This window comes from Actinia tenebrosa, unplaced genomic scaffold (genome assembly GCF_029948245.1).
Source record: "Actinia tenebrosa isolate PJP-AT-01 unplaced genomic scaffold, QUT_ActTen_1.0 PGA_scaffold1__47_contigs__length_23844297, whole genome shotgun sequence".
Taxonomy (NCBI): domain Eukaryota; kingdom Metazoa; phylum Cnidaria; class Anthozoa; order Actiniaria; family Actiniidae; genus Actinia; species Actinia tenebrosa.
Window position 1 is genome coordinate 13194256 of NW_028292578.1, and position 25761 is coordinate 13220016.

At 37.4% G+C, this 25761-nt stretch overlaps 5 protein-coding genes and 1 long non-coding RNA gene across 7 annotated transcripts; 2 read left to right on the forward strand and 4 right to left on the reverse strand.

Moving 5' to 3' along the window:
• The first annotated feature begins 1 nt into the window (after position 1).
• Positions 2–22449, forward strand: LOC116289659 (uncharacterized). 2 transcript variants are annotated; one of them, XM_089032615.1, is made up of 9 exons: positions 2–431; positions 4378–4489; positions 8485–8556; positions 18104–18204; positions 19393–19473; positions 19752–19872; positions 21051–21197; positions 21924–22106; positions 22195–22449. In XM_089032615.1, exons 1-9 carry the CDS (start codon positions 255–257, stop codon positions 22410–22412), a joined length of 1212 nt encoding a protein of 403 aa, XP_088888741.1. In that variant the 5' UTR covers positions 2–254; the 3' UTR covers positions 22413–22449. The 2 variants fall into 2 exon arrangements, with proteins under 2 accessions (XP_088888741.1, XP_088888740.1); XM_089032614.1 differs by lacking the exons at positions 2–431; positions 4378–4489 and adding an exon at positions 8119–8269.
• On the reverse strand, positions 5155–7911 carry LOC116289662 (putative pyridoxal 5'-phosphate synthase subunit pdx2). The gene is made up of 3 exons (XM_031696608.2): positions 7840–7911; positions 7202–7581; positions 5155–5787 (listed from the first exon to the last, which is right to left on the reverse strand). The coding sequence occupies exons 2-3, from the start codon at positions 7559–7561 to the stop codon at positions 5437–5439; spliced, it is 711 nt and encodes a 236-aa protein (XP_031552468.1). The 5' UTR covers positions 7562–7581; positions 7840–7911; the 3' UTR covers positions 5155–5436.
• LOC148909901 (uncharacterized) lies at positions 9232–11988 on the reverse strand. The gene has a single exon (XM_089032612.1). It carries the CDS (start codon positions 11971–11973, stop codon positions 9232–9234), a length of 2742 nt encoding a protein of 913 aa, XP_088888738.1. The 5' UTR covers positions 11974–11988.
• LOC148909902 (uncharacterized) lies at positions 12963–16068 on the forward strand. Its single transcript, XM_089032613.1, has 5 exons — positions 12963–13143; positions 13862–15040; positions 15167–15312; positions 15390–15636; positions 15873–16068. The coding sequence occupies exons 1-5, from the start codon at positions 12963–12965 to the stop codon at positions 16007–16009; spliced, it is 1890 nt and encodes a 629-aa protein (XP_088888739.1). The 3' UTR covers positions 16010–16068.
• On the reverse strand, positions 15079–15968 carry LOC148909903 (uncharacterized). Its single transcript, XR_016120196.1, has 2 exons — positions 15854–15968; positions 15079–15553 (listed from the first exon to the last, which is right to left on the reverse strand). It is a non-coding gene; the product is annotated as an uncharacterized LOC148909903 (long non-coding RNA).
• LOC116289657 (caspase-3-like) lies at positions 22427–24338 on the reverse strand. The gene is made up of 3 exons (XM_031696604.2): positions 23993–24338; positions 23413–23796; positions 22427–23194 (listed from the first exon to the last, which is right to left on the reverse strand). The coding sequence occupies exons 1-3, from the start codon at positions 24240–24242 to the stop codon at positions 22623–22625; spliced, it is 1206 nt and encodes a 401-aa protein (XP_031552464.2). The 5' UTR covers positions 24243–24338; the 3' UTR covers positions 22427–22622.
• Between the last annotated feature and the right edge of the window lie 1423 nt (positions 24339–25761).

Below are 25761 nucleotides of genomic sequence, written 5' to 3' on the forward strand. Positions count from 1 at the left end.
AACTTAGGACGACTACTACTCGATTTCTTTCCGAAGACTCCGCGAAAAATTGCCGAGGGTTTATTGATAGACCCGACATAGATGACATGACTTGACATGACTCTTTTACTTTGACATGCATGAAATGACTAGGATAGCACTTGCTTTATATGGTTTACTGTATATACAGCTAGTAATTTTTCCCTGATGTTATCATGGCTGGCCTTGGTTAATAGACTTACTTTTGAGCTAGTGGCTAACGATAGGTTTTCGTAATGAAAAAAGCCAATATGAATGAAGTCACCACAGAACCGACTGGAACGGGTATGAAGCTAACCATCCAAATGATAAGAACTAGATTTCCTTCAGTAGCACAAATGAAAACTGAAGAACTAGATAGTTTAATGAAGAGTATTGAAGCTGGGAACACAAACCAGGCACTGATTCTACTGGTAAGTTTTAGGGGAACTATAAAAACCACAGGAAGCCCGGCTAATTGCTGGTGTCAAAATCAAAAGAATAAACATTTGATGCAACTATTGCTAGTTTGCAATAATTCTCAAGAGAGTGAAATAACAAAAGATACGGCAGCCATGTTGGTTGATATAACAAATTAATTCATTGACAAGTGTTGTTAAAATCAACCAAGATGGCAGCTATGATATCCCGACATAAAATTTGAATTCCATTGAACGCAATCACATAATGGGATTTGATAACAAAATCGAATGCTAAAAAAGTTGTGAATTCGATTGCATTCAATTTCAATCAAACGTAATTAAATGTACAATCAAATGTTCGATTGTGTTCCATTGCCTCAATGTTTTGTGAATTCGATTTCATTTGATTGCCAAACGCAATAGAATCCACTCATTTGACTTGATTAGATGGATTGATTGTTCAACTTTGTTTGATTGATTACACAGGGTTATAATCATTTCATCTGCTTTCATTAACACAGGATGTACGTAGTGAACAGGAATTTAAAGTCAGCTGCTTACCTAATGCTATTTCAATAAATCCCAACATCAGTGATATGGCCTTAGTTTTAGCACAAATAAACTCTCAAGGTATTGCTTCTTTTGAATACTGTCAGGGCTTAAAATAAAAACTGTTGAGTCACTGGTCATCACAAGCCATATTACTTTTGTCTTGGTCATACTCATTTTTAGCCCAGCATTAATGGTCAAAATGACTTGTAAGGCTAAGGTTTGACCAGACAAATGTCAATTATTCTGGCTGGATATTTTCTAATGACCAGCCTTTTCATTAATTCCTGTACTGTGCAGAGTGTTATAACATGTCATGTTGCATTATTACCAATTCCATCTTGTAGGCCGCCCCCTCCCCCTATACACCATTCTCATAATGGCTGAAAAGGGCACGAAAACGAGGTCACCCTCAGTCATTAGCTCACAATACAAGATATAAAAGTACATTAAATGAGTTTATAAGAGAAAAGTGTAAAATTTAACTCTTGTTTTGATCTGTATTCACATTATTCACCTTTATTCTGAATGAGCAGCCTTGCTCAGCCTTGCAAGATGACTGGGTGACCTCATTTTTGTGCACTTGTCAGCCATTATGAGAAGGGTGTATGCATATTACATTGTTGCCATTGTGTTAACAAGTTTAGTTGCTTTGCATTTCAGTGTCAAACCTTGAAGACAAGAAGACTGTGGTTGCATATTGTTCAGTGGGATATAGGTCAAGTAGCTTGATACAAAATTTGGTCAGTGAACTAGCCAAACCAGAATATAATGATTACAGACATTCTATTGACCTCTACAATCTTGAGGGCTCGATTTTCAAATGGGCAAATGAAAAAAGAGTTATCGTTTCCCACAATAATTCTATTGCCACATCTGTTCACCCATATAATTATATTTGGGGAAGATTGCTTAATCATGAGTTACAAAGCTATGAACCAAAAATATAAGGATGATTAAGAATCAAACACGTCAATTCTTTGAATCATCACTTTTTGATGAGGAGGGGTGGTAAGATTTGGTTGGTAACCCACACAAGAAATCTGATGCTACCTCTCTGTTGAAGCATAAAATATAGCTCTTTACTTCTTATTCATTTTGGTTTATTGTGATAGTGCTCAGTGTTTCACATTTTTCTCTTGAGCCTGATTTTCTTAATGACCCTCATCCCCCAAATCCCACTGACCCCACCCCTGTAAAACATGAACATGAATCGATAGATATGATATATCTAATCCCATGTCGTTCCAAAATGGCCTGGGCTGGGCCAGGCCTGACAAGGATTGTTTTGGGAGACAGAAAATATATCTCAATGATCATATGAGTGCAGTTGCAGATTGAGGATGTTTTTAGACAGGAGCAGTTTGTATCTGAATTGGTGAATAAACAAAAATTTTTATAGGGGGTTAGTACCCCCCATACCTGGATGATCTGTTGCCATTCTGATGAATTTAATAGTAGGGATCTTAAGCTGCAGGACGGCAATGACGACGGCAACTGCAACCATACAATAGCACTATTTGTGCTATTCAATAGACGCTGGTTGGATTGTATGAAACACTGTGCAACATTGCCGTCTTGTGCTGAAAGTAGGGGGTGAAATGTCCTTGCCTTATGTATTAAAGTGAACGGTACGCCAAAAGCTTATCTTTGCTGACTTTCATCATATAAGTAAAGCATTCCCAAAACACATCATTTCACTAGCCTGCGTAGCGGTCCAAAAATGGGAAGGGAAGGGAAGGGGTCCCCCTCCCCTTCCTCTCTCCAGTCTCCAATCTCCTTCCCTTTGGCTACATTTCACAGGTAGCCCAAGCTTGGTTTCTGTGGTGTCATGTCATAAGGAAATTTATGAGGATTCTTCAAAAATTTCATTAAAATCACTGAAACGTGAAATAAAGCCTCGAAATTTTACCTGATCATTGAGAAATAGCACTTCTTTCTTTCCACTGGCACACGCCCTTATACCTTTGTGTTTTCCGACAACGTTATGGAAACGTCTTATGATTGACGTCCACCAAAATCTTCGTCGTGACAGAAGCAATAGCTAGAGGGCGCTTGTGATTACATGTAAGAATTAGCTTTAATGCATCTATGCGTGACTCAATCTGACGGATCAAAATGGCTTCCCAACCTGTAGGTACAGGTTTGAAGTTGGTGATGGGTTTTGTACGGTCCCTTTTTCCCTTGGTGCCCCGTATTACCACAGATCAACTGGAAATAATGATGGCAAACAAAAATGTATCGCGTAGACTAGTTATATTGGTAAGTTTTTTTACAGGGAAAGATGTGAAAGGCGAGCGCGGTTTACGTATCGAGCTAAATCATAGTTAATAAATTAACTATTTACTATGGCTAAATGAACCCTCATCTACGTCCTAATTGGAACAGATTAATTTTCTATATTAAGGTTTACATCAAGAAAATGACAACGAAAAAGATCGGCAATGTTACCCTGGCTCCAGAGGCTCTTCTTTCAGAAAGTTTTATGAGATCTGGCACAGCCCGACTGTAACTCTGATCATAAATAAATAAATAAGTACCGTGTATAAATTAATGATTTTGTTTGTTAAATAATTGAGCTGCTCTCGATGATCATAATTCATAACCTAACAAAAAAGTTACTGCAACAATTAGTTTTTACGAAATGTTGGCAGTGTAACTTTACGGTATATCAGGGTACATATGATGAAGCGACAAATAATTAGTTGGTCTATAGCCTGCGACAAGCTAGCAAAAACCATAATAAACACTTTTAATCGTTAAAAACTTACGTATGTATATTGGGAGCTTTTATATGTCACAGTGAGTGCCGAGAAGACTTTTTGTAACGCGAATTAATATCACTGAGTATATTAAAGTTTTTCATCAAGAAGTGAAGCTTATTTTAGCATCTTTTCAAAACGTATATTTGCATTAACTGACATAATGTCCTCCCATACTTACACAGCTTAAATCCAATAAATTTTATATTAAAATTTTTTGCTGCATAAAAGATTTTACTTTGATGGGATTTAGACGATCAGAACTGTATTTTTTGTATCAATAATCAGAATAATCAAAATAATGCGAAGCAGGCAACTTGCAATCCCTTCTAGTATAGCAGTCTCTTGTATATCAATATCACGTCTGTTCTCAGGCCCTTCACTAGGACCTTGAATGCGGTTCGTTTTTCTACCAATCTTAGTTATTCCATTTCTTCTTGACATTTTATTGCACTGTTGGACGTGATTGCATTTTTGCAGTGTTGGAGGGGGAGGGGGGCTCTTTCGAACCATCCCTAGCGACTGGCTTGGTTCTAGTCAAGATAGCACAGACAAAATTAAAAGCATCAAAATAAAAACTATTTTAACTTTATTTTATGAATTAAGTGTTTGCGCTCCACTGTTTCAAACTGTCATTGCTATTGTAGGACACCAGAGAGCCTGAAGAAATCCAAGTTAGTCGTCTACCAAACTCTATCCCAGTTAACCCCAGCTTGAAGGATATGTCTGAGTTACTGTCAGTCATCAACAAAGCAAAAGGTCAGATGACTGATCCAAGACACATAACTTAATCAAACAGAATGGTCTATGAGTCAATAGCCCCCTCCCTTCCCCTGACAAATGAGTTCTTGAGGTGACTAGAAAACTCTATTATAACACATAGAATTGTGGCAGTTGTACCGTTTCCCACTCATATTATCCATGATATCAGGCACTTTTTTTCTCATTTTAGGCCATTATACATATCACTTTAGAATGAAATTTGTTTGAGAATGTATTTACTTATGCATTCTGGTAAACGGTGCAAAAAGGGAAATACCGAAGATGTAAAACAGAGATCACTGGAGGCAGATTTTCAAACAGTTATGCCTTTATATATTCAGAAAATATAACAAATATTCACTCCAACTTTAAAGGTGGTCCTGAAGAACAAACAACCGTTGTGATGTACTGTGCCGTTGGTTATCGGGCGAGCATTTTGACACAGAGATTGATGAAAGAATTAGCAAAACCAGAAAACAAAGAAACAAGAAGTAACATAACGGCATGCAACTTGGAAGGCTCTATTTTCAAATGGGCAAATGAAGGCAAGGATATGGTTGATGGTAAAGAAGGCAAAAGAACCAAAATGGTGCATGGAGTTGATCGCAAGTGGGGAAAACTACTCTTTCCTGATATAGTTAGCAAATGATACCACTTCTAAATATTTTTTCAAATGTAAGATGTCCTTTATTGTTAGCATAAGCATCTAGGTAGCCCATGCATGTTACTTGATGAGCTAACTCATTTAAAAATTAACTTTTGCTTATATTAAAAGATATTTCCAGTTCTGGCTGAGTCACTTGGCAGAGTCATTGACTTGCATATAATAGAAAATAAATAAGCATCCATAGTTTCCTTAGATCTATATGTAACATCTTAATCCATTTTAAATACAAATAACTGGCGTATTTGTTATATAGCATGTAGTTTAGTGATCATCACATTCAAGCATTCAAAATCTTCCTTATAAAATATGCATGCCATTCAACATCATCAGTTAGTTCTGGATGAAATGCAGTTGCCATTAAGTTGTCTTGTGCAACTGCCACAATGACGGGTCTCTCACAAGAAGGTATCTTAACAGTTGCCAGTATCTGAACTTCTTTACTATCTATAGATAGGACAGCTGGTGCTCGTATGAATACTCCATGAATGCCTTTACAGGTGGATTTATAGACTGTAGAATTCAAGATGCTTTCTTGCACACTTTTGTCTTTTATGTCTAACACGGCTTCAAAACTATTTAACTGACGACCAAAGAAGTTTCTTGATGTTGTAATGTCTAGGCCACCAATCTGGAATTTCAAACAATTTTTAATCAAAATCATTCAGCACGAGCATTGCATGTACACATCATTCTATTCAAACAAGTTCTTTATGACTGTTTATCTTTTATTGAATAGGGAAATCATGCGAGAAAAAATGGGGGTTCTTGACATTTTTGGTGACCCTGCAAAGTGGGGTCTCAAAATAAAAAAGTGGGTCCTTTTAAATGTTGGAAATAAACAGGGGGTCCTGAAATAATGGACATACCAATGGGGAGTTCTAGAAAAAAGGTTTTATTTTCCTCGCCCTTTCCTCTCCTTCCCAAGCCCCCACCCCCACAAAAGCCTAATCACAAGCAAGCTAGATTGAATTTGATTTCTGAATCATTCGACTGATCACGCCAGCTTTACATAGAAGCTAAGATTGAGACCAAGGGGTATTCTGGGAAATGACCCAAATCCTCTGATGCATTCATTCAGAGATACATGCATAGTCAATGCATGTGAAAAGTCATTAAGTCATTCTAGATAGAATCCATTCTATGACTTCTTCCACTCCAAATTCAAGAACATGTTTGAAGAACATTGATACCATATTAGCAACCATTTGCTAAAGTTGGTCAGTGCATGGGGGTGCATGCTTAAAGGCTCTCATAGAACTCTTGCTTTCTGTTGCAGAACAGATATAACATTCTCTTGACCTCATAAGAGTGTTATAAGTGTTATGGTAGAGCAAGTAAGAGGTTTATATCTGTTCCAGTTCAATATGGATCTATAACCTGGTTTATAGATACCATCGCATGATAATGATGGATACACCCGATTGGCAGTGCACCCTAATGAATAGTAATGAAGAAATAGAAAACGCGCGCACGTGCTGTGTTCTGTCATAAAGCACATGGGGGTTGGCAGAACACAAGAGAAGTGTTAGGAGAAGCACGATGCGTAGCAGACACTTCTCGAGTGTTCTGCCAATCCCCAAGTGCTTTATGACTGCACACAGCACAGCAAGTTTTTTATTTCTTTTATAAAATACAAATTACAATAATAGATAGGAATGACGCAATGGAAAGTGTGCGCGCGTGCAATGTGCTCTCATAAAGCACACGCTCCAAACCAATCAGAACACGACATTCATAACAGTTATTTTATAATGAGTTTTAGAACTTAATTTGGCTCATATCTATATATCCAACGATACAACACGGCCTCTCATTTAATAAATGCTACATATTCCATATGATGTATCACTAGATGCTAGATACATCTAACACATTTTCCATGTACCATACAAGATGGTCTCAGCTTTATGTTCTATTGCTTTGAATCTAACAAAAAATGTGTAAATGAGTGTATAAGTATGTAAATTTGTATAAGTAGGGAAATGAAAAATATCTTAATAAAAGGTAGATCCACCAAAGATTCAGCCATGAAGACTATTTACCTTGGCCTGGCCTCCTTCCTTTTGTCCTGCAATCTGGTTTGACATTAGAATCAATCCAGCACAAGTGCCCCACACTACTCTTGGTTTGGTTTTATCATTCATCCAATCCTTAAGAACACTATCTAGGCCACTTGATTCGAGAAAAATACTCATCGTCGTACTTTCTCCCCCAGGTAATATAAGACCATCGAGCTCTTGTAAGTCTTCTTCTTCTCTTACTTCGACAATTTGTACTTCAATATCATTCTTAAACTTGTGGTTTTTCAAAGCCTTTAGCAATGCTGCTTTATGTTCAAAGAATCCTCCCTGTATAGCAAGTACACCGACTTTTAGGTTAACTGGATCTTTGTCATTCGCCATGCCGTTAAATAGAGAAAGCACTAAAAAGACAAGTTGAAAGTGGTTTTATAAATATCTTGGCAACAACAGGGTTGCGGAAATATTTATCGTTGTTCCGAAATTATTTGAGCTTATCTGCCAGGTAACCAATTCGATTAATTGTATCGCAGGCAATAACAAGCAGCATAAACAAGGTCGCTGAATCTTCTTTCGAAAGCAATGCACTTGGCAGACTTGGTATACATAGAGGTACGATTTAAAAAATTGGTAATAAAAGTTTCTCGACTTGTTGTTCGTACCTTTTTGTTGCGCAGCGTCCTACTATCACGTACTATCACGCACGTGTTATGGTCAGGCGCCCGCACAGGGACTGATGCAATAACATTCTATTAGCACCAAGTTTGAATTTTTTCAAAGGAATTTTATGAAAAAATAAAGATAAAAATTTTGATTCTATATATATTACTTTTATTGTTATCTATGTCAAAACACTTTTCATTTTTTCGATGTTTTAATCCTGGTATGAAGAAAATAACTATAAAAACATTGTCGTTGGTTTGGCTGTGTTTTGAGTGGTTGCATAACACTCATCACGTGGCCTGTATGTAGTGACTGCAGTAGTAATCATCATTCATTCATTTATATCTAGAAGTTGACTCTTTAAGGTATATATTTATCTCAACATGGCTAACACTAACCCTGTTGAAATAAGAAACGGAGTAACAAATGGTAAGTAAGATCTCTTTAGAATGGGATGATTCGTGTCTATCCAGTTTAAAGATACCTTGGGCTTTTAATTTTTAGGGTTACATAATTTAGAATGCTAAAGTATGGAAAATATGGAGGCCACCATCCATGCTAAAACAGCTACACGTACTTGCATCAAAATCGTTATTAAGTTACATGTACGATGATATACTTTTTATAAATTATTTTTCATTTAGAAGTGAGTAACTTATCCCTTCATCAAGACAAACAAGATTCTTCAGTACTTTCTCTATATCAACATAAAACAGGTATGTGGTATGAATAATCTTTTGTTTTAACAGCACCAATAAACGGTGTAAGGCTAAAGAAATGAATAGCATGTGCACCAATGTTGAATATATTTTTACTTTGTAAGGTCCCGTACGAAACTTTGAGGCTGAACAGAGCGAGAATCAAGCGTGATTCTAGCCATACTTAGCTTTAATAGCCATGATTAGAGCGAGACACAGCCAAACAGAGTAAATGTTTGGTCCACCTTGAAGAGCCATACATTTGTCTGGCTTGTTTATGGGTCCGAATCAGGCTTTAATTTTGTGTGAAGCGCCAGAGGTCACAACGGAATAACTTTCCAAGGATCGCCTAAAACCTGAAGACTTTATCTGGCCATTTTATGGCCCACAATCAGGCCTGACATAATTTGCTTTATCTTAACCTAAAATTCAGATTCAGAGGCGCGGCTCGATTTGAATATAATACGTCCGATCGCTTGGTAAGTTAGAGTACCACTATTAATTATAAATCAGTCCGAGTGGAGGACGAAAATTTATATCGTGGGGTTTCTGAAAAACGAATAACTGAAGTCACGTCCTGCAATTAATTATCTGTTTTATTTATGGTTTCTAATTACAACAATATAACTTTCCTGATATTTTTCGTTAGTATTTTGATATAATCAGATCTCCACCTATTACCCAACGTATGTCTTATTCAGTTACAATGCTACTGTTTGGGAATTCACATATATATGCTTTAACTGGATTACAGTCAACTACAGAAATATAGATACAGCAAGCCTTAATGTTCGTGATGTCAAACATCATGACCTCATCAAAGTCACAGGGGTTGACAGATGTAATATGTACATTTGGATTGTAGTTCATACACGCGATAGGATGTGCGACAGCAAGAGTGTGATCATCATGCTGTATGAAATATGCCACTTGTGCAAATTTGGTCGAACCTCCTAAAAAACATTTTACAGTTGCAGCATTTCGCCTCTGTAAACGTTTATATGCTAAGCCATAAATTTCACCAACACCGCAAATTTCTAATCTATTGAAGGCCTTGACCTTTTTAATTAACGGAAAAGACCCAAGCCATTCTTCTAAGGCAGTAAATTCCCTGGCGTTCAATTCTTTTAAATAAGAAGATCCTATCGCATAAATCCCATTCTTAATTTCAACTCTTTGTTTACGTTTAGGGGGATAAATCAACTCATAACAAACTGTCTCTATTTCACTCCCTACCGGTATGCATGACTCTTTTAACTCCGGAAGTTTTTGCGTCAGACAAACAGCAGATATGATCTGGCTGTCAATAAACTGTGTTCCATGAATCAGTTTTAGTATGAATCCATTTTTATCCTCAAAAGGGAAACAACTGTGTGTGTAAAGGGGTCCCAGGTCTTTAACATTTGCAGTCAAATGTAAAAGTTGGTGTACGTTCATAGAACAGTAACGCTCCCCATACAATTTAGAAAATGTTTTACAAAAATTTTGTAATGCATTATTAGCTTCTTTTAAATTCTCTTCTGAAATGGAATCTTTCAAAAGTAGATAGATAGCGTGAACAAATAACGTGTAATGTGTAAAATAAGAGTCAGGCAAAATGGCATACAATGTGGGAAGACCATAAAATAACAAAAAGGAAAGAAGTTCACTCGCCTTCCAATATTTGAGATGTTGCGATATTGATCGTGGCAGTCTCTTAATGTTCGTAGTTGGTGTAATGTGCTCCAGTCGTTTATCTACTTTACCAACTAGTTTGGAAATGCTGAATTTTTGACCCGATAAACTTGAGCTAAACCACATGGTCAGTAAGTGCTTCTGTACCCCAAGTAAAACCCCATGCATATAATCAATAGCTGTACCCCTTACAACATCAAAATTGTCAAGAATACTTAACCATGATGGTCCTTTTACCCCGTTAACCATGTACCTTTTAACCCCTTGTTTCAGTTGTTCAAGCGCTCTTTCAGCATCCTTTTTAATGTTTTCTAATGTTCGTATTGGTCCCGAGGGGTCATTTTCCTGATACGGATATATCCAAGTGTGTCCTCTAGCACTTGTTGCGAATGTCTTTCCAGGCTGCAAACATTTCCAACAACCACATTCTCCATTGTACTGCATGCTGTTACAGAGAAGGCAACGTGCAGGAAGATCACTGGTGGTAACAAGGAGAATGGCTTTACAATTAAACGTTCCCCTCTCTGGAGAAGCAAATTCAACACCTCTTTCCAAAGTTTTGAGTGCAAGAAGGTGTGGTTTGAGAAAAGTGAACATCGCCGGCTTTTTCTCCCCAAACCACAACCCAGCAAAAATCATGTTCTCTTTGGCCATTCGCTTTTGGTATGGAAGCTCATTAATGACTAGGTAGAGAGGCCAAATTGAAACTTTGGAAGACTTGAAAACTGGAACTCCATCTGTATTAAGAAGGAACGATATGTTGTCAGGAGACGACAAGATGCCTTTCTCAAATGCTTCTTTATATAGCTTTCCATCGTAAATGTCCTCAATGTTGTCACGGTTAAGTTTTTTACGATGAAACCTGTATTGAATGTCACTGTAGAAAGAAGGTCTTTTAAAAAAGGTTTGCAGTTGTTCCACCAGCGGAAGTTCAACAAAATATGATTTGGTTCCTCTCACTGTTAGATCCTTTAAACACGCAGTATTAGAGCACGTTTTACTTTTCGCTTCTACTGTGGCAAGGCAAAACGAACAATAATAATGTAGAATGAGAGGGTGCTTTAAGTTTGAAAAATATTTCTTGAATCTGTTCAAAGTTGTTGGTAATACATGTCCACATGGCAGCAATAGATTGAGTATGAGTAGAAGTCGACTAATTGCATCTGCTGGCAAGTTAAATTTCACTGCATAAAGTGAGAGCAGAACCATGACAGCACCGATTTTTATTGAAGCTCCCGGGTAAAGTGGTTGTTGGTCATTTTTTTCTTTTTCTTCTTTACCCTTGTTCTCCATTTCATTTTCATAAAAATAGCTTTCGTTTTCATCGTCTCCGAATGTCTCAGAATTCACTAGGGAGTCCTCAGATAATGTCAACATCTCGGCTATCTCTTCAAACTGATCTTCATCTTGTTCTTGATCGTTGTAATTGGCATGAATATTTTCTTCTAAAGTGTTGCAGTTCTGCTGTGCTTCTACTTGTTGTTCATGCAAGGCTAAGTCATACACTTCGTCCCAAAATTGATCAATTTCATTTTGTGTTGGTTCGCTCGTCGCGTGAGAGTCAGAACACTCTTCGGTGGTGTTCGCTTCATCTTGTATTTCAGGCGTTGTGATTTCCGGAATCTGATTAATATTCAGTAAAGGGACTGTTACCTCAACATATTCTGAGTATTCGTCAAGTGAATCAGTTTTGGCAGTTTCTTTATCAGACAGTTTTCGTTTTTTGGTCCCTTTCCTACTGCAACTTAAATTCTCAGCCATACTGAACTAGTATAGTTGTATTGAGTTGATCAAATTAAATATAGGATAATAATCACACTTCTAAATGAACTCACTATTTTGGTTACACTCCACACGCGTACCAAGTTGTTGTAGCATTCGGGTTCCCGACTAACACACCAAACTAGCGTGGTAACTCTCCTTTTATAGTCCAAGGATCTTGAAGGACAGCTGCCAGTCTAGCTCAGTTTTATCTTAACAACCAGTATGTCGTGCACCCCCCTTACTTAGCCTAGTTGGTAACTATGCAGTGAGAAATCTTAGTTTTCTTACCACTTGGTAATGAAGTACCTAAAGACGTACACTCCTAAAAAGACTAACTCTTTGTTTACCATCTTATGAAAAGAAATCAAACTTTAACTCAATTTGGTACGGGAATAACTTAGTTAGAATTTCCGAAATGGTAAACAGAAAATATCGTAAACAAGTCATAAACTAAGCTAACATATTAAAATGATATTTAAGGACAACCCAGATTTAAGCGTCTGTGGCACCCGCGTATCCAACAAAACTAAACTAATTTCTAAAGAGATCGTAGGTTAATGAAGATTTAGCGCTAATGAGCACATGGCTAAACAATACGCGAACTAACCCGAATATTCCCGTGAGATCGTTATAATCGGAACTGATTTGTTAGCGCATTGTTTCAGCCATGCACAATCTATTGCTGCGGATTAACTCGTTATTCTTTGTAGTAAGAAAAGACTTCCTAAAGTTACTATAACTTTTATCCTGCTATTATGACCAACTGGGCTTGAATTTGACTTATTGACTAAACGGTTGAGCTAATCATTAACTCGGCTAAAATTCTCTGTCCTCACATTAGCATCCCATTGGTTGTTCTGTAGATAGTTTCAGGTTCCATAATTTTCGATTTTTTGGCGCTTAAATCTCGACAGTTGATTTATAATCATCTTCTCTCAGAGTACGTGTAGCTGCCAGATAATTTTATAAGCGAGAAAAATCCGACAATGTCTAGTTCTTATGCATGCATATATTTTGCATCGGACAAAAGTGTTTCTGTAATACCAAAGTCCCGCTGCACTTTAAGGGGCACTTTTAACCCTAGCCAAGAGGTGGAGGTTATGTGGAGAGACTCTAGTGGAGAACGAGTGAGATATCTCGGAAAAATTCTACAAATTGGCCCAAAAGGTAAGTTTTTTACGCAATTGCGTAGTAAATAAGTACGGTACAAAAACAATGGTTGTATCCATTCATAATATATTGTAGTGCTTATTACATATTTTATCTAACTTTATTTTCATTCGACTTAAGAATACGCGCGGCCGCCCACTTATTCATGCATGTTTTTTAGAAATTATGTCAATTAAAAATTGACTCGTAAAATTCTAACTTTAGTTGTTAAACCAACTGCATTCATAGTTTTTAGGGTATTACAATGCAATATTGATTTATTTTACATACCAGTATATATTCTTGCACTATTTTACCCTTAAGTAGAAATTAGCATAATTAGAATTTTGGCGCAATTCCACCAACGTGGTCTCTGTTGTTGTAAGGGAAGTACGTTTATTATTGGGGGAGGAGGGCTGGGACTTCAGAGGGGAGGGTCATCAGTAAATTGAGCTTTTGTGGCAGGTAAAACCTTTTTAATTTGATGAAAGCTAGGAAAGGGTTAACTTAATACCGAAGGAGGGTCATGAATTTCTTACTGAAGGAAAGGGGGAGGGTTACAATAATTGAAAAGAAAGGTTACTGCGAACCCCCCCCCCCCCACCCCAGCCCTCCCCGCCAATACAAAACGTACCTTCCCCAACTGAATTTATATATCTTATTTCAGTTTGTATATACTTTTAAATTATATGCAACGTATAAGGTAAAGAGTTCCTCTTTTGTATTTATAATACAGGTAAGCTTGATATTTATGCAAAGCTAGCAGAGGAGCGCGTCAAAGGTTGGTTCTTGGGAGGCGACAATGTCGAGGCCAATCTTTACACTATAACTGCCATTGATCTAGACAATGTGATAGATGAAGAATCGGGTCTGGAAGAAGATGAGCGTCCGGTAACAGAACAAAAACGAAAAAGGAAGGCATCGAAGCGACTACAAGCGAGCATGGAGGGAGATGAGGAAAATAATGAAGAAGTTGAGCCACCGGCCAAACGGAAGAAAAATAGGCAACAGTGCACCAACTTAATGACATCTGGAGATGCTGCTGCTGTTTTAGCGGGTCAAGAAATAATAGAAACGATCACTGACACCATTTACCGTTCTGCCTTTCCGCCACTCGCCCGAAACAGCAACAACAACGACGACAACCGGAACAACAGCAGTAACGACAATAACAACAACAAAAGCAACAGCAACAACAACAGCAACAAAAACAAGAACAACAGCAACAGCAGCAACAAAAATAAGAACGGCAACAGCAACAGAAACAGCAGCAGTAACAACAACAACAACAGGAACAACAGCAGCAACAACAACAGCCACAGCAACAACAACAACAGCAATAGAAATAGCATTAGCAACAACAACAGCAACAGAAATAACAGTAGCAACAACAGAAACAACTTGAGCAACAGCAACAACCAAAACAACAGCAACAACAACATCGACAGCAATAACAACTGGAACAAAAGTAGCAACAACAGCAACAGGAACAACACCAGCGACCGCAACAGGAACAACAGCAGCAACAACTGGAACAACAGTAGCAACAACAGCAACCGGAACAACACCAGCGACAGCAACAGGAACAACAGCATTAACAACAACAACAGCATGCGCAGGAACGATAGCAGCGACGACGAAAACACTCCAGACTTTGTACACCTTGAAGAACAAGACCAGCAGCTAAGTGGAGTCTTTAGACAAGCTCTGCAATCCCTTTCTGACACAGACAGTATCTTTTTAAAGGAATTCGAGACAACAGCACCTTTCGAAGAGCTTGAGTCCTCTAAAGAGTCCACTGGGGAGCCGGTACAAACAGATGATGAGCCGATTGCCCTTCGTGCGAGGATTTCGGCCCTTGAAGCTGAAAACGAGGAATTAAGAAAGGAGCTAAATGCTCGAAAACAACACCCTAGTAAGTTTAACACTTGCATCAAAAAAAGTTATTAAATCTTTCTCTCTATAGAAACTTTATTTCTAACATAATTCTCATTTTTTGTGCCAACCGCTCATTAACCTATTGTTTCATTTTTCTTTTCAGTTCCATCTCCTGAAGTCTGTGCTTTTTTAAAAGCATATGCAAGTTCTTTCGATGAACAAACTTGCATGGATATGCTTGAGGATGTTTCAACCACCACTCCTACCGAGCAATACAAACTGAAAGCAAACCTTTCTCCGTCAGCTGAGGTAATTATTTTCGGGAATTATTTACAATTGTATGTATAAATTTTCATGTCCCTTTATGACTTTGACTTCTGACTCAGGGCACAAATAAGGTGAGACTCCTCGAATCAACTGACGTCTTCGTCGACAGGACGAAGTTAAGGATCGGTACGACGGCAGCACAGAGCAAAGGATCGAACGGTCCACAGTTTCTCCTCCAGAAGCTCATTCCTTTGGTTTTTTCTGTGGAGGAACTGGCAAATTCCTGTGGCCAAGGAATGACAACGTCAAAGGTCACTGAAGACAGCAAAAAGCCGCTTGATGCAGTGAAAGTTAATGCTTGTAAAGGTTAGGAACGATCAATAACTCGGTTTGAGTTTTGCCAAAATTCTTGTGACGATTGAATGCATCGCTTTTGTTTAGATTACACAATAGAAATAAGTTGTTCTCTTTTGTTCAATTACAGTTATTACTACAATCAATTCTAAATAAATGTTTCATGCGTTCACTCTACAGGGCATTAATTTCTTTTCATAAATCAATTCTGCCGTGATTAATCCCCTACCTTTTATAATATGTTGCAGATTTTGTCACTGCATTTGCTATAAAGCAAAATCGAGACATTCCACCACCGAAGACGATAAACGAATGCTTTACACAGCAAATTAGTTACGCTCGAGTAAAAGTCAACAGAAGCAAGGGAAAGTTAAACAGTTTGTAAAATGATACTGCTGATGTAATACCTATGATAAAGAGCATAATAAATACTGTATCGGATTACTTGTTTGAGTTGTCAATGTACCATTTTGTAGATTGAAAGTTTTAAAATAGTCGCGTGGTAGGCTCAAATTACGAGCCACGCAAACAAACCATAATCACGCCATAACACAGCCATACAATATGTATGGCCCGACAACTATCGCTCTAAGCCTGAAAATCGCTAAGCGTTTTTCGTTCATTTTTCACGCTCCTGTCAGGCTTATTATGGCTCTGTTAGGTTTATTATTTTCTCGCTCAATTCTCGCCACTGTATGGCTAAAATGTCAGGCTAGATTTTCGCTCGTGTCTCGCCGATAATTTTCGTACGGGGTGCCATTTACATGGGGAAAAGTGGTATGAATGCGAAAGATGGTGACCCTGTTACCCGGGACAACTTTTCCCAATGTGAACACTTTAACTCGCCTAACTGAGACAACTTCTTCATTTGAATATGCATATCTTCGAAACCAATAGTTATCCTAGATTATAGGGACAACTTCTTTACATGCCAATGCTCATTATAGTAATGGCTTGAATAGGAGGGTGTCCCGGCTACCAGGGACAATTTTTGTCCATGTAAACAACCCCTAAGATGGAGAAGATGGTATAGGGCTGTTGCCCAAAATGACCCTTACTTGGTCATTGTAATGATGTATTGTTCCCATATGTACATCAGTTGCTTTATTTCTATCCAAGGTTATAGCATTTGCTCTGATGTCACCTATTGAATATATTAATGTGGGCAACCAGAGATCTATTGGCTTCTTTGAAATAGCGATCATTTGTTTTAATAGTTGACAAATTTGAATGAGAAAAGATTCCTGATCTCAATGTTTGTAAACAATGAATATCGCTACACACCAAATTGATATTTATGGATCTGGCTTCTGATTGGATGATTAAAAAAATGTTTAAAAAAACGTGAAGTGTTCATGGTTCAAGTGTCAAGACTCCTAATAATAATAATAATAATAATAATAATAATAAACTTTGTTTATAGAGGATAACACTTGATAGTAATTCAACTGATAAACTTGTGGTCCTCTCTAGTTAATTAGGGACGGGACCGCCATTATTGTGATCATCCGAGCCACGTGAAGGTCTAACCACTTGCTGATGTAATTACAAAGGCAGCACTTTCTCCTCAGTTATTTTAAGACCCTGAGTGTTGGTCCGGCCAAGGCTTGAACCATGACCTCCTGCACAACAGACCGACGCTCTTACCAACTGACCTAGCCGGGTGGCGGTTTAATACCATGAACAAATGGAGCAACTTTTCCTTTTCTGTGCATGGTCAAGATCATATAACAAGAGTACCATACAATAGACATAATATATCTACTAAACCTGATATTTATGATCTATTAAAAACAGTGATAAGCACAATACTGTGATACGCGCCCTATCGTGAACACTTCTTCAAGATTTTGATTTCTTTTTGATATCTTTCGACAAGTTTTAATCCTGCTATTTACCGCTTACAGGGACTGTGGAGTTGGGATTGCTACATCCCCCCAATGATATTTTGCTGCCATATTTTAAATTACTTGTTTACATTTAAAATATCAATAGCCAATGCAATAATTATGTTGTAAATACCACTCAAAACACTAGAAACTGCACTTCCAAGGGTCTCGGTTGAATTTTTTTTTTTTTTTTTGTGGGTTTCTGCCTTCGGCAGTCGTTAGCCCAAAATTAGTTTCCCCAGTCTCTGACCGATTTAGGTTGTTGGCACTTCACTTTGATGTTTAAATACTGTTGCAATGATGCACAATCTCATAGCTAATATTAAACATATTTTAAAAGCCTCCAAGTTTTTGATATGTTTTTGACTTTTCAACGTTTTGATTGTGCTTTTTATAGCTAAACAATATTGGATAGCGATAAAGAGCACAATCCTCAAAAGGTCAAAAAGATATCAAAAACTTGGAGGCTTTTAAAATATGTTTAATATTGACTGTGTATATCAAATGAATACATACCTTTTCATCTCTGTACTGAACCTGACGATGATTTTGCAATTGAGCGTATGAGTTGAATTTTTTTTTTTATACAGGTACATTTAAAGTCAAGTCAGGACTTGCTCAGATGGCTAAAGGAGGGATTATTATGGATGTGACAACAGCAGAAGAAGCAAAAGTAGCAGAGAATGCTGGGGTAGATGCACATAACTCTCATTTAACAATTAACATGAATAAACCAAAGGACACTTTTTAATGGGTTGCCTGTGGTAACCCAGCCATAAAATACCTTTAGTCTTTTTCCTTTTTCCTCTGTGACAAAATGGAAATTGTACAAATAGTACCCAGGTGTTTTCAGAATTTTTGAAGACTTCTGCTATAGGGTTCCTTCTTATAGTCTAATCTATGAGCATGTGTCAGCTGTCAATCAATGTCACCATTTTGTCAACTGATTAAGAGAGGGGGAGCTAGCTGATCATGTGACAGGATTTAATGTCTATGCATGCCCTATATTTAGTTGACTACTAACTGTGATTCAAGAACAGTGAAACAAGAAATATTAATTTACTCAGAAACATGAGTTTCTAATTGAGGATTTCTAAGAATTTTTGAGTGTCATGTCTAATAGATTATTGTGATTGACTTGTCATGCTTTGATTTGGCTACTGAAAGCAGTATTTTCTATAGTGGAAAATCAGGGCTAAGGAATAAAACTATGCAATTCATGTGTACTACATAATAATACTGCCCACTTAATTTCCAAGCTATTGTGTCGGATTCTTGGCTTTACATTTTAAACTATTTTTGTAAGCCTATCTGATTTTTATGCTACGTACAGTATATCTTAAATAATGTGAGTCTAAAAACTGCTACAAATTAACATGAGGTACACAAAAGTTTATTTGGTTTCTATTTCATTTTAACAAAAATAAAATGATGAATATTAATTTCTGTAAAAGCATGCTATATGAGCTTCAGATCGATTTCATATTATTCAGTGCTTGTTATTCACCTTCTAGCTGACTCATTATTAAGCTTAATGAGAATTTTTTTCAGAAAATGTCTTTTAATTTACAAATTTCGGTTAACAAAGGAAACTTTAAAGAGTCAAGCAATTCTGAGAAGAAGTCTTGTGCAAAGATTAGCCAGCTGTCTTATTATTTTAAATGAAGCTTGAAGTTTTACCCAAAATGGCTTTTATTTGCTATACAATATTTAGTAGCTCTATCACTATCTTTTTAGACGTAGCAACTTAGTTTCACTTTGCATTTAGCCTCTTACTAAGACTTGGGGTAACTTTCCCAGCCAAGTAACCCTGAGTCTACCCTGCCACCAGGGTCTAGTTAATATTAAAATTATTTTTTGTTGTTGGTATTTCTTGCAGGCATGTGCTGTTATGGCCTTGGAAAAAATCCCTGCTGATATTCGGCGAGAAGGAGGTGTTGCTAGAATGACAGACCCAAAGGTATCAATTTCAATCCAATTAGAATTTGATATATTTTAGATCAATTAAATTCTAAGCCATATATATATTGTTTTAATTACTGCCATTCAAGTGGGGGCTCTTAGTGGGGTAATGAAAACCTTTAAGCTTAAGTATTAACATTTTTGATTTTTTTAAAATTGAAAAAAATAAAGCTATAGTTAGTTGGGCAAAATTGAAAGGAGAACTTGTATGGTGTAGTATACTTTGTGAGTAATACTTTATTCTAACAATAATTCCTTATTTCCCACCCCAAAAAGTTGATAAAGGAAATCATTAATGCAGTCACAATTCCAGTCATGGCTAAAGCAAGGATTGGTCACTTTGCAGAGGCACAGATGCTTGAAGCCCTTGGTGTTGATATGGTTGATGAATCTGAAGGTAATGTCTACATAACAGTCGTAACTTAAACAATATCTTAAAATGTTCAAAACTAAATGTGGAATCATGAGTGCAGGGAGTTCTGTTTACTTGTTACAAGTTCAGTTTGTATAAATATAACATGTGAGTTAAGCGTTGTGTGCATAGGATATTGAATATAGTTGTAGTGTGTGCGAGTGAAGTGTCCCAATTAAGTGCAAAAATGCTAGAACAACTAGACACTTAAATAAAAGAGATTCCTGGTTTCCAATTTGGCCCACTGTCTCACACACACACACACTAAACTCTAAACTCATATGTTGATTTTTATGGAGGGAAGGAAACCGGAAAACCCAGAGAAAAACCCTTATAGCACAAGAGAGATCAACACTTCAAACCAGGGGTGGATCCAGGAGGTTTAGAAGGGGAATGACTATTACAAAGGTTTTACCAGGAATTTGAGGAAAAGGGGGGTGAGTATTCACCTATATTACCACCCCTGGATCTGCCCCTGCAAACAAACTCTACTCATGAGTTCAGCATGCAGTGCTCAAACCATCAACTCTGAAAATAAACTCAGTCATTTTTGGTGAGAGGACAATGCATTAAGAGCTTGCCACCCATTTATTGGCATACAACTATTAAATTATAAACAATCAAGATCTTTACCCTTTAAGATGGTGTCATGGACTACAAGAAACTCAATACTAACCTTTTTGTTGATGACAAGAATAATAATAAGAAGCACAAGTCATTCCAGCATTTCTTGAATCTTGGAATGACCTATTTTGTATCAACTATTGCCTATCACCTTTAGCTATGCCAACCTTTTTGAAATACCTGTATGTTGTACATGTTGGAAGTTGTGCACGAGTACTGCATGTTTCCTATTACATCAACTTAATTTTACAACCGTTAAGAATTTGCATGATTTGCATGAAACCATGAAACTTAAGTTATATTCAGTCAAATGTATGCAGTACATTGTAACAAACATAGGAGTGTAGAAAAAAGAATATCATTTTTTAATCACCAATAATTGTATAAAATGAAGAGCAACTAATTAACTCAAACAACAGGGGTCATAAATGACCTATTTATTGTCAGCTTTTGCATTTTTTTTGCATGTAACAAGTATCTTGCAGACACTTGCATCCTGCAGACTGATTAGCTTTTGTATTCCTGTTGTTTTATTGCAGTGTTAACTGCAGCAGATGAAGCCAATCACATTGACAAACACCAGTTTAAAGTGCCTTTTGTTTGTGGTGCAAGGGATTTAGGGGAAGCTCTCAGAAGAATTGCAGAAGGAGCAGCAATGATAAGAACAAAAGGGCAAGCTGGCACTGGTAACTATGTCAACAAGTTGTCTTTGTTATAGAATGCAATGAAATGCATGCAGCATGGTGAAAATATTAGACCCAATTTTAATTCAGCTGAAACTTTACTGGAATAACCCTTAAAGGTCTAATAGTCACTGGTGAAAGCTTTTTCCAGATATTCGGATGGGAAGTATTATGTAATTTCGTGAATTTTTATAGGAGTTTGTGACGTCATACACTCAACACTAAACATTGCTCCATACATTTCTTTGTATGTTGCAATCAAAATATCTTCTAGTTTTATACTCAGTATTGAAAAAAAAAAATCCATAAAATGATTCTAACCACAAGTTATGTACGTTAAGTCCCTAAGCGGACCTTTGGGCTTAATAGAATTAAAGTAAAACATGAAGTTATTTACAAAGAAATGTATGAAGCGATGTTTAGTGTTGAGTGTATGACGTCACAGACACCTATAAAAATTCGTAAACACGTAATACTTCCCATTTACATTGGAATATAAAGAAAACACTTTAACCAATGATTATTAAACCCTTAAAAAATATCCCATTAAAGTTTCAGCTGAAATAAAGTTCCGAAGATTTTTGTGCTAGTCCCCCTTTAATGTTGAGACATTTTACCTTCATACATACATAGGAGTAATTGAAATTGGATTCATGCATTAAGGCTGTTGTAAGAAACTTTTGATTTTTTAAACTTATTACCTTAACTAACAGATATCTTAAAATCCAGGAGATGTATCTGAGGCTGTGCGTCATGCACGAACCATTCGTACACAGATCCGCCATGCACAAGGTCTAGACACAGCTGAACTCTACACTTATGCCAAAGAATTGCGGGTTCCTTTTGATTTACTTCAGCAAACAGCGAAGTTAGGACGTCTTCCTGTTGTCAACTTTGCAGCAGGTGGTTTAGGTAAACATAGCTTGTCCTGTAACGTGTTATTAGACGTGTGTAAATGAGTACCATTTGACATACGGTATGTTATATATTTTTCTTTCAGCCACTCCAGCTGATGCTAGTCTTCTGATGCAGCTTGGTGTAGATGGTGTATTTGTTGGATCTGGCATCTTTAAAAGTAGTGATCCACCAAAACGAGCCTGGGCGATGGCACAAGCCGTAACTCATTACAAGAATCCTAAGAAGCTTGCAGAGCTCAGTGAGAACCTCGGGGAGGCCATGTTTGGGCAGCCAGCATCGAAAGCTGTCAGCTTTAAGTAACAATAATCAGTAAATAAGTTTAAATCTTTTTAATTGATACATGGATCGAGTATTCGATGAATGCGCTTTAAATGAAATTAACTAACTACTTATCACGTTTGCATACTGTAGCTAATGAATACAAGCAGCTTCTTTATGGACGTAAAAACCTTTCAGTTTTCGTTTATTTATATGATCGTACTTTTCATTATCGTGCATTTGGTCGTTCTTTTACTTTTCCACTAAGTTTTGGAAATAAACTTTTTTGGTGAGTATGGAGAGATGGCATGAGATCTGTTTTTGTCCCATATCAGTATAAAGCTCTGCCATGGCTTTGTTGACTCGTGTCAACATGGAGAGAAGGTCTTCTTCGTGTGAGTAGGCCAAAAACACATCAACAAGGCACGCAATAAACCACGAACCCATCGATACATTTTCATAAGAAGCGTCGTACACATCGCAACCGGGATGCATGTAACGTCTATACGAGCATTTTTCTTTGGTGGTTGAGTAGGCAATCAAGAAATCCGAGTCGGAAGGCATCTTGACGGGAAGCTGTTCTTCGCTTTCGCTGTCGGATTCCACTTCGTTGGGTCCCCTAGGAACATTAAAGCCATCATCTTCATCATCTCCTCGACATGCTTGGATGAAAAACAGCTTGGGTTTAGTAGCAAACTGAGGGCATTGGTTACCTCGAAAGAGAGCTGTGATATCATCAACCTTGATGTACTTGTTATCTGCTGTTTCTACTCCTTTGCTGCTGCCATGACTCATGATGAAACACATGAGTCCATCGTGTCTGACTGAAATTACACATCATACGTCATTAGAAGTAAAACTGAATAATTAGACACTTCCTGTTAAAAAAAAACATGATACTGCACGGTTCCTCCCACCCCTCCCCCTCCATCAATCCATTTACGTTGGAGCTAGAAAAGGCTTCAAGATATTAGTTACCTAGAGTGGACTCCCATTGCTCACAGCAAACCGCGAATTCAATTTTCAGTTATATTTTACTTACTTAGATTGATATTCTTTTGTGCGTCTTGGAATATTTTCAGCATGTCATCCTTCTTTACATCAAAGTAACATTTCACTGTGTTGAATTGAGCCATCTTCAGAAATTTTCTCAGGTTCTTTGTATCAGCTTCGGCGCCATTTCTTGGAGCAGGCCTCTTCTTAAAGTTAACGTTATTAATCAAAATTACATAGGGATCTTTTAGACCATCGTAAACCTGTTCCAAAAATGAAGGCTGTTTGATCAAGGGTTTCTTGTCTTTTATCCTCGCAGCAACAGAAGGGGTTTGAATGTCAGCCATCGTAAAAGCACCTTCCCCTGTTATGTCAACAAGCACGTCTTCTTTTGACTTAGCGAATGAGTCTTTTTCGTCGCCGTTCATTGAGGCTGAAATGTAAAAAATAAATTTGGTCAATTAGGATGACAAAAGTCTATTACGACCTGACCGAGTGTGCGACTTTCAATACGAACTTTCCCTTTCAATTCATATTCCGCGTGATGCTTCATATAGTGTTAATCTACTAGCCTAACACAGACACTTCATTGCAAGTATAAAGAAGAGTATAAACAGAAATTTTCTAACCTTTTTCTATCCTCTTCAAGGAAAAGTAAAAATTTGGATCTCCGTTAATTTCCGTTCCTCTATTTTCCATTGGTGTATCGGCTATGCTGGATATATCCTCAGTCGGCGCACATTCACACCTTTTCCCGCCAAAATTATTACAGTGACAGGCCAACACTCGTTCATAAGCTCTTTGGTCTTCGTTGATACGCTCAAGGAGGAAGGCCTTGCAAAATTCCTTTGCCACTTTGTTGCTCTCCTTTCGATCCATTCTCGTATCTCAATGTGGTAGCTTTTAAAGCACTAAACATCTTTTAAAGCTCTGTTTCAGCTTCACTTTCGAACTTATCCAACATCCGCTGTGACGTCATAATAGTAGGTTTAATTTCCGTTAAGTGCCATCAAGTCTATGAACCATATCTAGTAGAGTTTGGACAAAAAAATGTAGATGTTTATTTTACACTGTATAACAGGAATAGATGAGACGTTGAAAAGGTTTTGACTAAATGAAGTAGAGTAATATGTAGTGTGATTGTCGATAGCATGTAGGCAGGATTCACCATCCTGAAGACTTCCTTCCGTCATGATCAACAAGGCTGCAGCAGAATGAAATTATAATTAGCATTGCCGCTGAACTGAGTTTTGTTATTATTTTGACCATAGTTCGCTGTCATTATATGCTTTTAAAATATCAAGTTTTGCTTCCAAATCGTCTCCAAATACAAACGCTTCCTTTGCACTCCGCCAGTCGCTTTGTACTTGACGTGTCTTTTGCGGCCCTTCCTCCCCTCCCTATCCTAGGTTTCGCCGCCAACCTCAAGCGACCGGCATAATGCCCATACCCAGAGGAGATACCTTAGGCCATACGAGTGGAAGGAAGACCACTGAGTACAGATTACTATGTTTTGTCCACGCTGTATGCTGATTATAACTATTCAAACCACGATTACAGTCAAAACAGCTCATGTTCCTCATCATGGTTCAAAGATCCATTTCATAGTATTCGAAGTTTGATTTCCATCCTCCTTTGAAGCCTGCATGATATATGGAAACGAACGTTGCGAATTTGAATTCTGAGCTCGGATATTTAGTTCTTCACAGATTCATGCAAAGCTGCAATTATTTCGACAATCGTAGGTACCATTTTAAAGTTATTATTTTGGTGTGCAGTTTTGTTCCTTTCACAAATGAACATTTTGATGTTTTGAAGCAAAGACCGGGATTGAAACAAAGAAAGTTCCTTTCATTAATGTAAGCTTCAAAGCAAGAAGGAAATCAAACTTCCAATAATAAAATGAATCTTTGAACCTTGATAGGAATGCATGAGCTGGTTTGACTGTAAGAAAATAATAAAACTGCTCGCCTGTCGCTTCGTTCCTCCGTTAGCCCATCATGATAAGTCTGGCTCACCTCCAGGCCGTTTGGAAGGGTAAGGATAGGGTAGAAAACACTCCATTCACATCAATATATATACTGGATCTATATCAAAAAGTATCAGTTAATACAAGAAGTCTCTAGTTTCTACTGACGGTCCTGAAGGGGTAAAATGTGAGCTGGGTTCGCCTTTTTTGGCAGGGCTGGGAAAATGAGATCTTGTGCACTGGGAGTTAGATTCTCAAACAAATAAAAAAACACAAACAAAAGCAAAACAGGCTGGGACTATGGAATTTGGTCAAAACATAGTTAATAGGGGAGAAGGCCGTAAGGTTAGGTAATAGAGGGGAATGACTTCAGAACCCTCTTTCTACTCAGTTAATTTTAACTTTTGGACACACGTTTTGTGTGTAAAG

Bases quoted from the DNA above. Each gene is read 5' to 3' on its own strand.
- LOC116289659 (XM_089032615.1), top strand. From the start codon at position 255: ATGAAAAAAGCCAATATGAATGAAGTCACCACAGAACCGACTGGAACG. The intron at 8,557-18,103 runs GTATGTGGTATG...TTTTTTATACAG, and splicing joins TCTATATCAACATAAAACAG to GTACATTTAAAGTCAAGTCA. The intron at 18,205-19,392 runs GTAGATGCACAT...TATTTCTTGCAG, and splicing joins AAGTAGCAGAGAATGCTGGG to GCATGTGCTGTTATGGCCTT.
- LOC116289662 (XM_031696608.2), bottom strand. From the start codon at position 7,561: ATGGCGAATGACAAAGATCCAGTTAACCTAAAAGTCGGTGTACTTGCT. The intron at 5,788-7,201 runs GTAAATAGTCTT...TTGAAATTCCAG, and splicing joins AGGAAGGAGGCCAGGCCAAG to ATTGGTGGCCTAGACATTAC.
- LOC148909901 (XM_089032612.1), bottom strand. From the start codon at position 11,973: ATGGCTGAGAATTTAAGTTGCAGTAGGAAAGGGACCAAAAAACGAAAA.
- LOC148909902 (XM_089032613.1), top strand. From the start codon at position 12,963: ATGTCTAGTTCTTATGCATGCATATATTTTGCATCGGACAAAAGTGTT. The intron at 15,041-15,166 runs GTAAGTTTAACA...TTTTCTTTTCAG, and splicing joins TGCTCGAAAACAACACCCTA to TTCCATCTCCTGAAGTCTGT. The intron at 15,637-15,872 runs GTTAGGAACGAT...AATATGTTGCAG, and splicing joins GAAAGTTAATGCTTGTAAAG to ATTTTGTCACTGCATTTGCT.
- LOC116289657 (XM_031696604.2), bottom strand. From the start codon at position 24,242: ATGGATCGAAAGGAGAGCAACAAAGTGGCAAAGGAATTTTGCAAGGCC. The intron at 23,797-23,992 runs GTTAGAAAATTT...TTTACATTTCAG, and splicing joins CTTGAAGAGGATAGAAAAAG to CCTCAATGAACGGCGACGAA. The intron at 23,195-23,412 runs GTAAGTAAAATA...GTGTAATTTCAG, and splicing joins ACAAAAGAATATCAATCTAA to TCAGACACGATGGACTCATG.